The 14,699-nt window shown below is 37.5% G+C and overlaps 1 protein-coding gene across 1 annotated transcript in view; it reads right to left on the reverse strand.

Moving 5' to 3' along the window:
- Positions 1-14,699, reverse strand: part of TTN (titin) — a 274,354-nt gene that overhangs the window by 123,602 nt on the left and 136,053 nt on the right. Inside the window, exons 153-192 of the mRNA XM_072752064.1 lie at positions 14,337-14,420; positions 13,891-14,184; positions 12,953-13,033; positions 12,100-12,177; positions 11,462-11,545; positions 11,234-11,308; positions 9,840-9,923; positions 9,647-9,730; positions 9,443-9,526; positions 6,708-6,782; positions 6,508-6,591; positions 6,314-6,391; positions 6,077-6,160; positions 5,882-5,965; positions 5,688-5,771; positions 5,492-5,575; positions 5,301-5,384; positions 5,110-5,193; positions 4,914-4,997; positions 4,710-4,793; positions 4,428-4,514; positions 4,185-4,268; positions 3,985-4,068; positions 3,791-3,874; positions 3,594-3,677; positions 3,399-3,482; positions 3,205-3,288; positions 3,010-3,093; positions 2,818-2,901; positions 2,625-2,708; positions 2,404-2,487; positions 2,213-2,296; positions 2,022-2,105; positions 1,826-1,909; positions 1,630-1,713; positions 1,414-1,497; positions 1,194-1,277; positions 975-1,058; positions 767-844; positions 274-357 (exon numbers count right to left, since the gene is read on the reverse strand). Of these exons, the coding sequence (XP_072608165.1) occupies positions 274-357; positions 767-844; positions 975-1,058; positions 1,194-1,277; positions 1,414-1,497; positions 1,630-1,713; positions 1,826-1,909; positions 2,022-2,105; positions 2,213-2,296; positions 2,404-2,487; positions 2,625-2,708; positions 2,818-2,901; positions 3,010-3,093; positions 3,205-3,288; positions 3,399-3,482; positions 3,594-3,677; positions 3,791-3,874; positions 3,985-4,068; positions 4,185-4,268; positions 4,428-4,514; positions 4,710-4,793; positions 4,914-4,997; positions 5,110-5,193; positions 5,301-5,384; positions 5,492-5,575; positions 5,688-5,771; positions 5,882-5,965; positions 6,077-6,160; positions 6,314-6,391; positions 6,508-6,591; positions 6,708-6,782; positions 9,443-9,526; positions 9,647-9,730; positions 9,840-9,923; positions 11,234-11,308; positions 11,462-11,545; positions 12,100-12,177; positions 12,953-13,033; positions 13,891-14,184; positions 14,337-14,420 (3,534 nt within the window). The remainder of the gene's footprint in view (positions 1-273; positions 358-766; positions 845-974; positions 1,059-1,193; positions 1,278-1,413; positions 1,498-1,629; positions 1,714-1,825; positions 1,910-2,021; positions 2,106-2,212; positions 2,297-2,403; positions 2,488-2,624; positions 2,709-2,817; positions 2,902-3,009; positions 3,094-3,204; positions 3,289-3,398; positions 3,483-3,593; positions 3,678-3,790; positions 3,875-3,984; positions 4,069-4,184; positions 4,269-4,427; positions 4,515-4,709; positions 4,794-4,913; positions 4,998-5,109; positions 5,194-5,300; positions 5,385-5,491; positions 5,576-5,687; positions 5,772-5,881; positions 5,966-6,076; positions 6,161-6,313; positions 6,392-6,507; positions 6,592-6,707; positions 6,783-9,442; positions 9,527-9,646; positions 9,731-9,839; positions 9,924-11,233; positions 11,309-11,461; positions 11,546-12,099; positions 12,178-12,952; positions 13,034-13,890; positions 14,185-14,336; positions 14,421-14,699) is intronic.

The following is a 14,699-nucleotide window of genomic DNA, read 5'->3' on the forward strand; positions in this document are numbered from 1 at the left end:
TTTGAATGCTTAGAAAGCCTTTTTGGTGTTTAATGTCATTTACAGTCACTAGTCCTGCCCTACTTTTTGTGTGCATTAGAGAAACTTTAATATAGCTTATGATGTGTAAATGTCGCTGATTGAGAACCCAAATCAGCACTAATTAAGAATGTTTAAGACAAGTAATTACAGGATAGAAAGTGATCAAGAGACACTGAATAAGAAAAAAAGAGGAACAAGGCTTAAATTAGCAATTGTCATGAGTGGCAAGCTCGTTAATGGTCTTATGTGTACCTTCTGGAGGAGGAGATTCTGCTTTCTCAGGAACAGGAATGGCTGGTTCCTCTTCAAAGACAGGTTTCTTTGGCACCTCTGGCACTTTAAAGATATTAGTTAGTTTTACTTCTGGGTAGTAGAGAAGGACATGAAATTTATACCACCTCTAGTTCACATCTAGGTCAAATAACCCAGAGATAAATCCAAGAATAAAATTCACAAGGCCAGTAATCTGTTCTGAGACCCACCCAGCAGGGAGGGAGATGTGGCCTACGAAGATTAACGGAACCTTGTTAGTCCACTTTTTGATGCTCATAATAGATGCATCAGTTTCTTGTTTGTTTTTAAACCAATGATGTTATTTAAAAACATGTAAACCCTAAAAATCCAGAACGGCAGGTTTGTGATTGTGAATAAAAGAGGTTTGACAAACAACAGGGTTTCCTATAATGAGTAACTTTTGAAACCAAGGGGGAGTGCTTTCCCGAAGAATCTCATTAGCGACACATACCTTTAGGTGGCGGGACTTCGGGCTTCTTGGGCACCGTTACTTTCTTCTCTGCAACAACTTCTTTTGGAACTTCAGGCACTTTAAAGATATTAGTATTTGAACATTATGAAGAGCCGCTAGTAAACATTCATCACATCTACATAGAACAAAATACTTTTTAAGAGTTGGAGACTTTATCCTCCATCACACAGTAGTCAGCTGTATGTACCTTTAGCAGGTGGGACTTCTTCTTTTTTGGGAACCACTGGAGGCACCTTCTTTTCAGGGACAACTTCCTTGGGTACCTCAGGCACTTTAAAAGATAATGAGTTGTTCTTAGCTCATATTTTCCATGACATGAAAATCATTAGGTATAGCCGTGGAACCCCACCAACACTTTAAATAAAGACACATTTTTCTGTAGGAGGTTAGTGGCAGTGGGAGATACCTTTCACTGGTGGTGGTTCAGGCTTTTTGGCAACAACAGCAGGTGGTTTCTTTTCTGGGACAGGTTTCTTGGGTGGCACCGCCACTAAAGATATTAAAATTTATTTTTTTAGAATCCGTGAGGATGAATGAAAAATAAGACAAAAGTTCAAAACGTCCAGAATTTTCAGGGCAAGAGGGGAGGAACGTTTCCTAAGGTGACCTAGCTACTGGCCAAGTACCTTTCGGAGGAGGAGCAGGCTCTGGCTCTTCCACAGCTTCGGCGGGGGGCTCTTCCCAGGCAACTTCTTCAGGCTCCTCATGCACTTAAAAGAGACAAGCTCATTTTAATGCTAGAGTTGCCTAAAGTATTGGACATATTTTACAAAAAGATTTTTACAACACTAAGTACAGAGTTCTCTTTTAAAACAAAATGGTTTTGTGAGTTTGATTATTACCTGCAGGGGGAGGACTTTCTGGTTTGGGAGGAATCACTTCAGGCACCTTCTTTTCTGGAACAGCTGCCTTGGGCACCTCCGGCACTTTAGAGATATTAGTAATGTCATGGTTAGACGGAGGGGAGGCAAAGGCACAGTATCAAACCCGGTGATGGGGGTGGGGGTGAGGGTGAGGGCCGGGGTAGGGGGTGGCTACCTTTGGCTGGTGGGACTTCAGGCTTTTTGGGAGGCGCCGCAGGCACTTTCTTTTCAGGGACAACTTCTTTGGGAGCCTCGGGCACTTGAAAGATATTAGTAAAATTGCATTTAGGAATCATGAAGACCCCTGGAACAAGACATTTTCAAGAGCAGAAGAATTATGCTTTTTTAAGCCTAACATTGGTGACAAGTACCTGTAACAGGTGGGACTTCTGGCTTTTTAGGAGGTGGCACACGCACTTTCTTTTCAAGGACAACTTCTTTGGGAGCCTCGGGCACTTAAAAGATATTAGTAAAATTACATTTAGGGATTACGAAGACTCCTGGAACAAGACATTTTCAAGAGCCGAGTTATCTTTTTCAGCCTAAGGTCGGTGACAAATACCTTTAACAGGTGGGACTTCTGGCTTTTTAGGAGGTGCCACATGCACTTTCTTTTCAGGGACAACTTCCTTGGGAGCCTCGGGCACTTAAAAGATATTAGTAAAATTACATTTAGGGATTACGAAGACTCCTGGAACAAGACATTTTCAAGAGCCGAGTTATCTTTTTCAGCCTAAGGTTGGTGACAAATACCTGTAACAGGTGGAACTTCTGGCTTTTTAGGAGGTGGCACACGCACTTTCTTTTCAGGGACAACTTCTTCGGGAGCCTCAGGCACTTAAAAGATATTAGTAAAATTATACTTAGGAATTACGAAGACCCCTGGAAAAGATATTTTCTTTTCTTTTTTTTTTTTTAACAAGATATTTTCAGGAGCAGAGATATCTTTTCAGCCTAAGGTCGGTGACAAGTACCTGTAACAGGTGGAACTTCTGGCTTTTTAGGAGGTGGCACACGCACTTTCTTTTCAGGGACAACTTCTTCGGGAGCCTCAGGCACTTAGAAGATATTAGTAAAATTACACTTAGGGGTTATGAGACTTCTAGAACAAAACATTTTTAAGTGCAGAAGGGTTATATTCCTAAATCGAAGGTGAGTGACAAGTACCTGTAACAGGTGGGACTTCAGGCTCTTTAGGAAGCACCACAGGCACTTCCATTTCAGGGACAACTTCTTTGGGAGCCTCGGGCACTTAAAAGATATTAGTGAAGTTACACTTAAGGGTTACGAGACGACTAGAACAGAACATTTTCAAGCACAGAAGGGTTATATCTTAAGTCTATGTTGAGTGACAAGTACCTGTAACAGGTGGGACTTCCAGCTTTTTAGGAGGTGGCACACGCACTTTCTTTTCAGGGACAACTTCTTTGGGAGCCTCGGGCACTTAGAAGATATTAGTAAAATTACACTTAAGGGTTATGAGACTCTTAGAACAAAACATTTTCAAACACAGAAGGGTTATATCTTCTTAAGTCTAAGGTGAGTGACAAGTACCTGTAACAGGTGGGACTTTGGGCTTTTTAGGAGGTGCCACAGACACTTTCTTTTCAGGGACAGCTTCTTTGGGAGCTTCAGGCACTTAAAAGATATTAGTAAAATTACACTTAGGAGTTATGAAGACCGCTGGAACAAGACATTTTCAAGAGCAGAAGTTGTGTCTTTTTAAACTTAAGGTGAGTGACAAATACCTGTAACAGGTGGGACTTCCGGCTTTTTAGGAGGTGGCACACGCACTTTCTTTTCAGGGACAACTTCTTTGGGAGCCTCGGGCACTTAGAAGATATTAGTAGAATTACACTTAAGGGTTACGAGACTGCTAGAACGAAATGTTTTTAAGCGCAGAAGGCTTGTATCTTCTTAAGTCTATGGTGAGAGACAAGTACCTGTAACAGGTGGGGCTTCAGGCTTTTTAGGAGGTGCCACTGCTGCTTTCTTTTCAGGGACAATTTCTTGAGGAACTTCAGGCACTTAAAAGATATTAGTAGTTTTACATTTAGATTAATGGGGTCAGTGGACTAAAACTATTTCCAAGAGCAGAACTGGTATTTCTTCTTTCGATAAGGACTTGAGTGAATAATACCTGAAATTGGTTGGGCTTCTGGTGTTTTGGGTGGTGCCCTGGGAAATTTCTTTTCTGGGACAACTTCTTGAGCAACTTCAGGTACTTGAAAGATATTAGTAGTTTTAAAGTTAAGTTAATGAAGAGCAATGGGCTAAAATTAATCTGAAGAAAAGAAGATATTTCTTCAAACTGAGGTCAGGGCTAACATGTACCTGTAACAGGAGGAGCATCTGGTTTTTTGGGTGGTGCCTTGGGAATGATCTCTTCGGGGACAGCTTCTTGAGGAACTTCAGGCACTTGAAAGATATTAGTATTTTTAGAGTTTATGAGTGGCGAAGGTACATATTACAACGATGGTGAAGAGTACAAGATGATATTCTTTTCTTCTTAATAGGACAGTGTGAATAAATACCTTTAGCAGGTGGGACTTCTGGCTTTTTGGGCACAACCACAGACATTTTCTTTTCGGGGACAACTTCTTTAGGAGCTTCAAGAACTTTGAAGATATTAGTATCTTTTAGTTAGAGATTATAAAGGGGTTTTATTGCCAACACATTTACCCAAGCAAATGCAATTTATGAGACTGGCGGACACTCCTGTGACACTTCTCCCAGCCCCCTGAAATAGGTGACCAACAACACAGAAGGATAAATACCTTTAGCAGGTGGAGCTTCTGGCTTTTTGGGAGGAGCCACCGGTACTCTCTTCTCAGGGATGACTTCCTTGGGTGGTTCCTCAGGCACTTCAAAGATATTGGTAATTTGTGTTTAGAAACGGTGGAAAAAAATTGGTGACTGTAACGTAATTATGCACTAAGATACTGTGGTTAACTTCTGACTTTCTTTAGAATTCTACCACGTTTATATGGTCGTATTTATATACATAATTTTCTAGCTAAAATAAGTTTTCGCCCTAGGATGTATGACAGGGACATTACCTGCAGGGGGAGGACTTTCCGGTTTGGGAGGAATCACTTCAGGCACCTTCTTTTCTGGAACAGCTGCCTTGGGCACCTCCGGCACTTTAGAGATATTAGTAATGTCATGGTTAGACGGAGGGGAGGCAAAGGGACAGTATCAAACCCGGTGACGGTGGTGGGGGTGGGGGTGAGGGTTGGGGTGAGGGGTGGGGGGGTGACTACCTTTGGCTGGTGGGACTTCAGGCTTTTTGGGAGGCGCCGCAGGCACTTTCTTTTCAGGGACAACTTCTTTGGGAGCCTCGGGCACTTAAAAGATATTAGTAAAATTACATTTAGGAAATATGAAGACCCCTGGAACAAGATATTTTCAAGAGCAGAAGAATTATGCTTTTTTAAGCCTAACATTGGTGACAAGTACCTGTAACAGGTGGGACTTCTGGCTTTTTAGGAGGTGGCACACGCACTTTCTTTTCAGGGACAACTTCTTTGGGAGCCTCGGGCACTTAAAAGATATTAGTAAAATTACATTTAGGAAATATGAAGATCCCTGGAACAAGATATTTTTAAGAGCAGAGTTATCTTTTTCAGCCTAAGGTCGGTGACAAGTACCTGTAACAGGTGGGACTTCTGGCTTTTTAGGAGGCGGCACATGCACTTCCTTTTCAGGGACAACTTCTTTGGGAGCCTCGGGCACTTAAAAGATATTAGTAAAATTACATTTAGGAAATATGAAGATCCCTGGAACAAGATATTTTCAAGAGCCGAGTTATCTTTTTCAGCCTAAGGCTAGTGACAAATACCTGTAACAGGTGGGACTTCTGGCTTTTTAGGAGGTGCCACACGCACTTTCTTTTCAGGGACAACTTCTTTGGGAGCCTCGGGCACTTAAAAGATATTAGTAAAATTATACTTAGGGGTTTTGAAGACAAGTGAAACAAAATATTTTCAAGCACAGAAGGGTTATGCCTTCTTAAGTCTATGGTGAGTGACAAGTACCTGTAACAGGTGGGACTTCTGGCCTTTTAGGAGGTGCCACAGGCACTTTCTTTTCAGGGACAACTTCTTCAGGAGCCTCGGGCACTTAAAAGATATTAGTAAATTATACTTAGGGGTTATTAGACGCCTAGAACAAAATATTTTCAAGAGCAGGAGAGTTCTGTCTTTTTCAGCCTAAGGTCGGTGACGAGTACCTGTAACAGGTGGGACTTCTGGCTTTTTAGGAGGCGCCACAAGCACTTTCTTTTCAGGGACAACTTCTTTGGGAGCCTCGGGCACTTAAAAGATATTAGTAAAATTACAATTAAAAATGGTGAGGCCACTAGTGCAAAATATTTTCAAGAGCAGAAGAGTTATATCTTCTTAAACCTAAGGCTAGTGACAAATACCTGTAACAGGTGGGACTTCTGGCTTTTTACGAGGCGCCACAAGCACTTTCTTTTCAGGGATAACCTCTCTGGGAGCTTCGGGCACTTTGAAGATATTAGTAAATTTGCTTTTGAGTCACAAGGATCAACACAGACAAGAACTGCATTTATACATCAAAAGAACTTTCAAGTCTAGCCTGGTGGTCCTTCCTATTGCCCTCCTACCCCACCTTAAGGAAAGGGTGGTCCAGAATGTACCTTTGGCAGGTACGACTTCAGGCTTTTGGGGAGGAGGCACTTTCTTTTGTGGGACAACTTCTCTGGGAGCTTCTGGCACTTTAAAGATATTAATATTTTTACATTGAGAAGTTATAAGACTCCAAACACACAGGAAGCACATTCATATCAGCAAAGACATTTCCCCAAATCGCTAAGCTTCCAAGAACATATACCTTCATCAGGAACAACTTCAGCCTTTTTGTGACGAATCACATATGTTTTCTTTTCAGAGACAATTTCTTGGGGAGCTTCCGGCACTTTAAGAAATTAGTATTTTAACATTTAGTGTCATGGAGATCACGAGGCACAGCAAAAATTTTTCAAGACAACAAGAGCTATCTCTTCTTTAGCTTGAGGGCATGGCCACTTGTACCTTCGATCGAAGGAGGTTCTCTTTTTTTGGAAGGAACTCTCTTGGCAGGAAAAACTTCTTGAGGAGCTTCAGGCACTTTAAAGATATTAGTATTTCACATTTAAGATTTAAAATGATTAGTGAAACCAGTAACCACAAAAAGTTAGCCGTAGTTTTCTAGAAGTCTCTTTTCTTCCTGTCTATTCTCGCCTTGCTCCGCCAATCAACTAAGTCTTAGGGGTTAGTAGGATCCTCAAGAAGAAGGGCTCACCCTCTGCCAGCACCTGGCTTAGTTCCTGTGACACCGTAGACCCTCCCTACTAAGTATTGGTTGAATGAGTACTTTAATAGAGGGGGTTTCTGTCTTCATAGGAACACCCACAAATATTTTCTCTTGAGAGGTTAACTTCTTGTGCAGCTTCAGGTGCTTTAAAGATATTAGTATGCTTACATTTAGGTGTTACGAAGAACATTAGTAAAGCATAGTTCTTAAGATCACAGGACGTATCATTTCTTCTTCAGTCTCTGTTCACAGGTATCGACATACCTTCTATAGGCAGAGGTTCTGGTTCTTTAGGAACATCCTCAGATACTTGCACTTCAGGAGCAAATTCTTTCACAGCTTCTGGTGCTTTGAAGATATTAGTATCATGCTTAGAGGTTAAGGCATCAGTGAAGACGTTAGTTATTAATTAAACCACAATGGTATTTCTGGCTACAAGAGTGCTTCTTCTAAAAAACTGGATGATGTATAAAGTTTGGAAGAAGGGAATCAAGTCTTAATTTTCCGTGTTTATGGTTCCCCAGCTCCCTAGCACCACAAACAAAATTGGCATTGATTAAACAAATGAAGGCAGGAAGGATAGAACGAATGATACCTTTACTGGAAGGTGTTTCAATCTCAGGGGGAGCAGCCATGGGGGTTTTCTTTACAGGGACAGTTTCTTGAGGTGATTCAGGCACTTTAAAGATAGTAAATGCACTGTACTTCAGGGTGATGAAGCGTTTTAGTCCTAACTCCGCCTACAGGAACGCCCCAGAATGGGAGACCTCCCTGTTCCTTATAGCTGATTCTTTAGGAACAGATGAGTGCTTGATTATCAGGAGCTATTTTCTTGGTCAACTCAGGTACTATCAATATTAGTAATTTTATTCCTTGGAATGGTAGGTATATAGAAAATTAGATCATGGAAAACTAGCTTCAAGTGAAAAAAATCGATTTTTTATAATTAATGATGTACTTTTAGCTATTAATTTGAGGAGAATAAAACAGCTTCTTTCTCATCTGGATAGGCTTCATTTTGTACCCTTGCCTTAGGCACTTTAGAAAGGGATTTGTTTTTCAAGTATTAGAGGAGAATAACCCAAAGATTCTAGACTGAAAAAATCATGTCAGTGTTTGGATATTCTTTCTTTCTTTATTTTTTTGGATATTCTTTAAATCACAGAATATTATGGATATCATAAAGAAATTATTATTCTGGGTGTTTTAAAACTTTCTCTTCTTTTGATTTATCTAAAAATATTCAAAGTGGACAATAAAAGGTGATGAGAAGGAATAATTAAGTACTCAGCACAGAATTCCAACTTTAACTAGTTTTAACTGCCTTAGTTTTAGAAGGCTCTCAGGTGGAGACCATAGCACAAAAAAGAACTGCTCAAAGTTGAATTTAATCTCTTATTGTCTTTATGTCATGTTTTTCTGAGAATATTTCTATATTTAAGTCCTATGGGAAAATAATTATTTCAAATGTATATGCTTGTGCTTAGTAGTATGTTTATTTTCATGGAAAAGCAATTCTAATAGGCAGTTATATTATCTCTTGAAATTTCAACCCCAGGGAGCATTGAATTACCAATTTACAGTCTGCAGCCAAGCACCTCTGCCATTTGATGGTACTGATTTCTGCTTTAAATGGGGATGAAACCAATCCTATCGAGTTTCAGGGATATAAATGTTATAAGTGGTCTTGTGTACATTTTTTTTTCTAGCTATTTTTTCTTCTTTCTTTGGAAACAGTAATAGCTATTTCTTATTGAAGAATCAATCCATCTGGGTCACAGCTACACATTATGTATCTTCATGTAATCCTTGGAGGCCTCACAGATAAAGTTTATAGCCCAAGCATCTTCCATTTAAATAAGTTGAAGATTTTTTTCCCTCTATTTTCTTTTGAATAACTCATGGGAACATGTATATACCCAGCTGAGCTTCTGCTTTGGGGGACCCACTTCTTTGGAATGACTTCCTTAGTAGCAACTGGGGCTTTCAAGATATTAGTATATTTACATATGTTAAGGACAACTACATTCCTGAGATATGGAAGCTGGCTTTCTTCTGGCTTGTACCTTTGGGTGGTGGTAGCGTTCTTCTTTTAGCAACGGGAGCTTGCCGCTCTGGAAGACCTTCCGTGGAGACTTCCAACTCTTTAAAGATATTAGTATTTTTTAGTTGAGAAAAGGCAAAGACATGAAGACACAAGATATATAAAAAGTTAGGTATATTAACAGGTATTGTAGCTTTAAATTAGAAATTTAATTTTTGTTCTAATTGTTTATCCTTGTACATTGTATGAGTGGCACTTGTTTTGGAGGGGGAGGCAAGCATAGAAAGTTTCTTGTCTTGGGTACATTGGGGGCCTTCAAGATATTAGTATTTTAGTGTTAGAGGTTCTGAGAACCTACACAAAACACAATGTATTTAGCAGACCAAAGAAGAAAGATTTTCTTTAGATTTTCATAACTAAGAATTATACCTTCAGTTGGAGGGTGCTCTGGAATTTGGGGAACAGCTTCAGGTAACTCCACTTCTGGAAAAACTTCTCTGGTTGTATCAGGCTCTTTAAAGATATTAGTAAGTTTACACTTAGAGGTTGTAAAAACAGTAAATTATATAACACGCAATTTTTGAGTCTTGAATCCAAAGATGTTCATCTAGGTTTGATGTTGTTGAAATGTACCTTTGGTTGCTGGTGTTTCTCTCTTTTTAGGAATGGTCACATATATTTTGTCCTCTGGAACGACTTTCTTGGATGGCTCAGGTGCTTAAAAGATATGAGTATAATTATATTTATAAACAGCGAAGGAAAAGATAGAGCTTTTAAAAGAGCTAAAAATAAATTTTCTTCAGACTAGATCATAGGTGTTATATACCTTTTGCTATTTTGACTTTTGTCTTTTGAGGATGAGTCACAAGAACTTTTTCTTCTGAGGTAGATTCTTCATATACTTCATAAACTTTAAAGATATTAGTATGTATACAAGTGAGGGCATTTCAAGGCAGTGGAAAAGAGTATTAAGAAAACATAATACATAATACACATTCATCACCCAGATTACCTGTAGTAATAGACACAAACTAGTGACAATAACACATTGGCTAAGAGAAAGCGTCATTCCCAGGTCTATCATAAGAACTCCCAATTATGATAATAATAAAATTGAGGAATTCACTAACAAGGGACTATATAATTCTTCTACTTTGTCTGCAGAAAGTTACTGGCAAAATTGTCCTTTGCTCTTAGTTTTGTTCATAAAGAACAGGGTTGATACTGAGTTGCACATTGAGAATTCTCCTACATTTGATCTACTGGAAATTCATGTAAGTCCTTCCCTTTTCCAGGAACCTAATTGGCCATAATTTCAAACCATATCTGGTTTATGGCTGTGTAGTTTAACAACCACTTAGGGAATGGAAGCAGAAAAAAGAAAAATAGTTAAATCTTTGAAAATAAGGCAAATGAAGAAAATAAAGATTTCCTTGGCTTTTAGAAAGGAAGACTGGCTGGTGACAATAACCAAACTAAAACATGGAAAGGATACTTAATGGAGGAAGTCATCACATATTTTTATCCTAGCCTACTATTACAGACAAAAAATAAATAAATAGATAATGGGCTTACACAGGGAATTTTTTAGGTTAAAATAAATGGAAGAAAATCTTGACTACTGTCATTTTTACTATTCAAATTATTGAATATTCAGAATATTTTATTATTCAGATTATTTTGTTCTTCAAATTATTTAATCATAATTTTACATACAAACAATAAAAAATGATTTGAGAATTCTTTTGATGCTGTAATGGCCTTATAAATCTATGGTCATTTGAGCAACATTGCCAAATGTTTCCAATGATGGCTGTGAAGAGTAAAAAAATAAGGGGGCATTTTGATTCTATAAAATCCAATTAAAACATTATGATGAAGTTAAAGTTACTTCAAGGCCTAAGAAAAGAAGTTGCTTCAAAGCAGAAGATATTTGCATACAGAACAGGTTAACAAGACAAGACAATGACAAATTCAATAAGCCAAATGATTTTTCTAAAATTAGACAATGTTATAAGTACAGGGCTATTTATTTTTTAAAATGGTGAGGAGACATACCTTGTTTAAGGCAAAGAACCATTCAAATAATTTAATTTTAGCCAAATATTTTTTGGCATGTTGGGCTTTTATAAGATATTAGTATATTTATTTTTAAAAGCTATGAAGACAAACACAAACACAAATGAAACCAAAAAGCACCACCAATTTTTCCACACTCACTGTACATCGCTGTGTCTTCAGAAAGAGCTTTAGATGATCTTTCTTCTTGAATACCTTTCTTAAGCACCCCAGGAACTTTAAAGATATTAGTAAATTAATTGTTATAAATAACAAATATACTAAGAATATACAGCAAAATAAAAGAATTTAACATCACACACATTGACTTTAAACCACGGATAACTAAACAAAGAGTCATTTTGTGTCATGATTAGTATCAGTGTATACCTTTAGCTGGTGGAACTTCAGGCTTTTTAGGAAGAGCTTCATGAATCTTTTCTTCTGGAACAATTTTCTTGGGTACTTCAGGTGCTTTAAAGATATTTGTTTATTTTATTTTTAAAAATATCATAATTGGGTATAAAGCATCAGGACAAAAAGAGGATCTAACAAGAAGAATGCCAAGAATTCCAAAATCATAAGCCAGCTAAACACAGTCAATGCATCTCTCTAGATTGCCTTGTTGATGAGTTCTTAATCTGTCATATTAAAAATACTTTGTCTTTGGAGTAAAGCATCATTTTCTATTGTCATTTGGAATGTTTATTTGTTTTCAGAGCTCCTTGACAATAGCTTCCAAAAAAGAAAAGAAGTTGAGGGTCAGTAATGTTTAATTATTGCTTAAGAAGAGGATCAACAAAAACAGTAACACCTTTAGGCTGATGCCTTTGTTTCTGGAGGGTCTTCACAAAAGAGAGGATTATGTTATAGAACATAAACTGAAGTTTGCATAATTCAGCTATATTGTGGCATTGAGAGGAGAATGATCTCTCTCTCTCTCTCTCTCTCTCTCTCTCTCTCTCTGTTTCATAGTAAGTGGATAAAAGAGGGGTTTATGATAGTGGCGAATCACCAAAGGCAGGTACCTTTAGCTGGTGGAAATGTGGGCTCTTCAGGAACACGTACTTTTTCTTCTACCACAATTTTCTTGGGCGCTTCAGGTACTTTAAAGATAGTAGTGATAATTTCTTTTACTTTTAAACATTCATAAAGGTTTGCAACAAGCACAACATAAATGTAAACACAACACACGACATAGTCACAAAATAAAACAGAGTTATCACTTTATCAGACATATTACAATATTAAAATGAGTTAAATTGTGATAACAAACAGGACAGAAATCCAGAAAAACTTCCCGTGTTAGAATCGTAAGAGTTTGACAAGAAAAATTAACAAGACATCTTCAGCTGGTGATACTTCTGCTTGTTTTGGTGGAATGGTTGATACGTTCTCTTCAGTGATAATGTTTTTAAATGATTCAAGCACTTTAAAGATGTAAGTACATACTATTTATTGGATGTTTTTTATTTCTATTGGAAAATTCAAGAGGTTCCCAAAAATGTACAAAGCAGGAATACATAGTCATGATGTATGTATTATTACTAAATGATTAAAATGAATAAAATAGGAAAACATGGATTTATCAATAAGCATATTAGTGAATATCCAATATCGAATAGTACCAAAGAAGGAAACCTAGGTGCACTATTTTGTTAATAAAGATACTTGTTTTGGGTATTTTAGATATAACTACAGTGACTTTGTATTTTGGTAGAACTTCCTTTGGCCCCTCAACCTTTTTAAAGATATTAGTTTGTTTAGAAATTCCAAAAAACACAAGACACAGAAGAAAAACATCAAGAATGCGAACTCGTAAAATAATCAAGGTGCTTCTGTACATACAATAAGGTAAGTAGGTTTTCACCAATGAAATACCTTTAGCTGGTGGCTCTTTTCGAGGAACAACTTTAGTGGGTGGTTTTTTTGGAGGGATGACTTTCTCAGATATTTCAGGCCCTTCAAAGATATTAGTATTTCGATTTAGAATGACTTCTTTAGGTAATTGGGAGCACTACTAATAAAGTTAGTCCAGTGAGGGCTCATAAATGCTTTACCTAATTACATTTTTTGAAATCACATCACACTTCCAAGACAGACATGATTTCGCTAAATTTCATCTATATTGTAGACTTACTATGAATAAAAAGCACACATGCACACACATATTCCTTCATATTACACACATATTAATTTGTGCAAGATTTGGAATGGTACCGAAGAGAATTTATTTGTATCATGGTTTATCCTCAAAAAAAAAAAAAAAAAAAAAAAACTAGAATGCAAGTGGTGTTACCAATGCTTCATTTGCTTCCTTGCTGTTATTTTGCTAATGAAAATGTCAGAAAGTGGCGGAAGCTTTCAGTAAGCAATGATCAGTTTGTGAACAGCTGGCTCATGTTAACAAAGCAATGGCTGTTTTGCCTGAACATGTAAACTCCTCAGTTAACTGAGGAGCTTCTATGTCACTCAACCGACTACACTGGCCAGATATTTTGGCACCCATAACAATCCTGTAACAATCCTTCCTAGCTGGCTTCAAAAAAGAGTCCACAAATTCACACAGTGAGCTCCTTAGATAAGTAGATATCAAATACTATTATCTTGTCTGCTAAAATTATATGCTGTATGGTTAATCTCTACTCCACATTAATCTGTGCATCAAATAGTTGCAGCTCATGCTTAAAGCATGCCATAATTTGAACTTGGAAAGTAAGTGGGTTTCTAGTATTCCAAACTGGACATGAAATGCACTTTAAAAAAGTGAGTTAGAGCAGAGTATAACAATTTGCAATAGCAACAGAATTCCCCTATACCTTTAGGTGGAGCTTTGGGTTTTTCATATACTTCCACTTCTTCTGTCTCTAAAAATTCTATTACCCTATGGACCTCTTCAGCTCTGTGTACTTCTTCCATTCTAGGTTTTTCGACTCTGATGAATTCTTCTACTTCATGGAACTCTTCTTCTTCAAAATATTCTTGAACTTCATGGAACTCTTCTTCCTCAAGAACTTCCACTGGTGTTTCCACTACTTCTAATTCTGTTCTTTCTCTTACTACCTCCTCTTTGTGGAAGGCAACTGATACTTTTTCTTCATAGACAGTCCTCCCTGAAAGAGCAGCTATTTTAATAATTTTTTTAAAAAAAAACACAAAAGGAATGAAGATATAAATTCAAAATACAGAATGAAAACAACTGAAAGAAGAAAAGGCTTTCATGCAACGATACATGAAGGTACAGAAAAGGTCTTTCCAAAAATACCTTTAGCTGGGGGAACAGCTTCTTTTTTAGGCACAGGGACTTTCTTTTCTGCGATTTTCTTTTCTGGGACTTTCTTTTCTGGCACTTTAAAGATATAGTTTTAATATTTAGGACTATCAAGAGCAAATTTTTATACACAAAAGACATCAAAACAGTGAAGACACAGTCAAGACAAAACATAAACTTTTTAAAATTTTTAACTTTTTAAAAATTTTTTATTTTTAAGTAAGCTCCATGCCCAACAGGGGGCTTGAACTCATGTCCTATGATCAATAGTCACATGCTCTACTGACTAAGCCAGCCAGGTATCCCAAACATAAATATGTTAATGAAAAAATATTAACAGGAAGTTCAGGTTTAAAA

This window comes from Vulpes vulpes, chromosome 3, assembly GCF_048418805.1.
Source record: "Vulpes vulpes isolate BD-2025 chromosome 3, VulVul3, whole genome shotgun sequence".
Lineage (NCBI taxonomy): Eukaryota > Metazoa > Chordata > Mammalia > Carnivora > Canidae > Vulpes > Vulpes vulpes.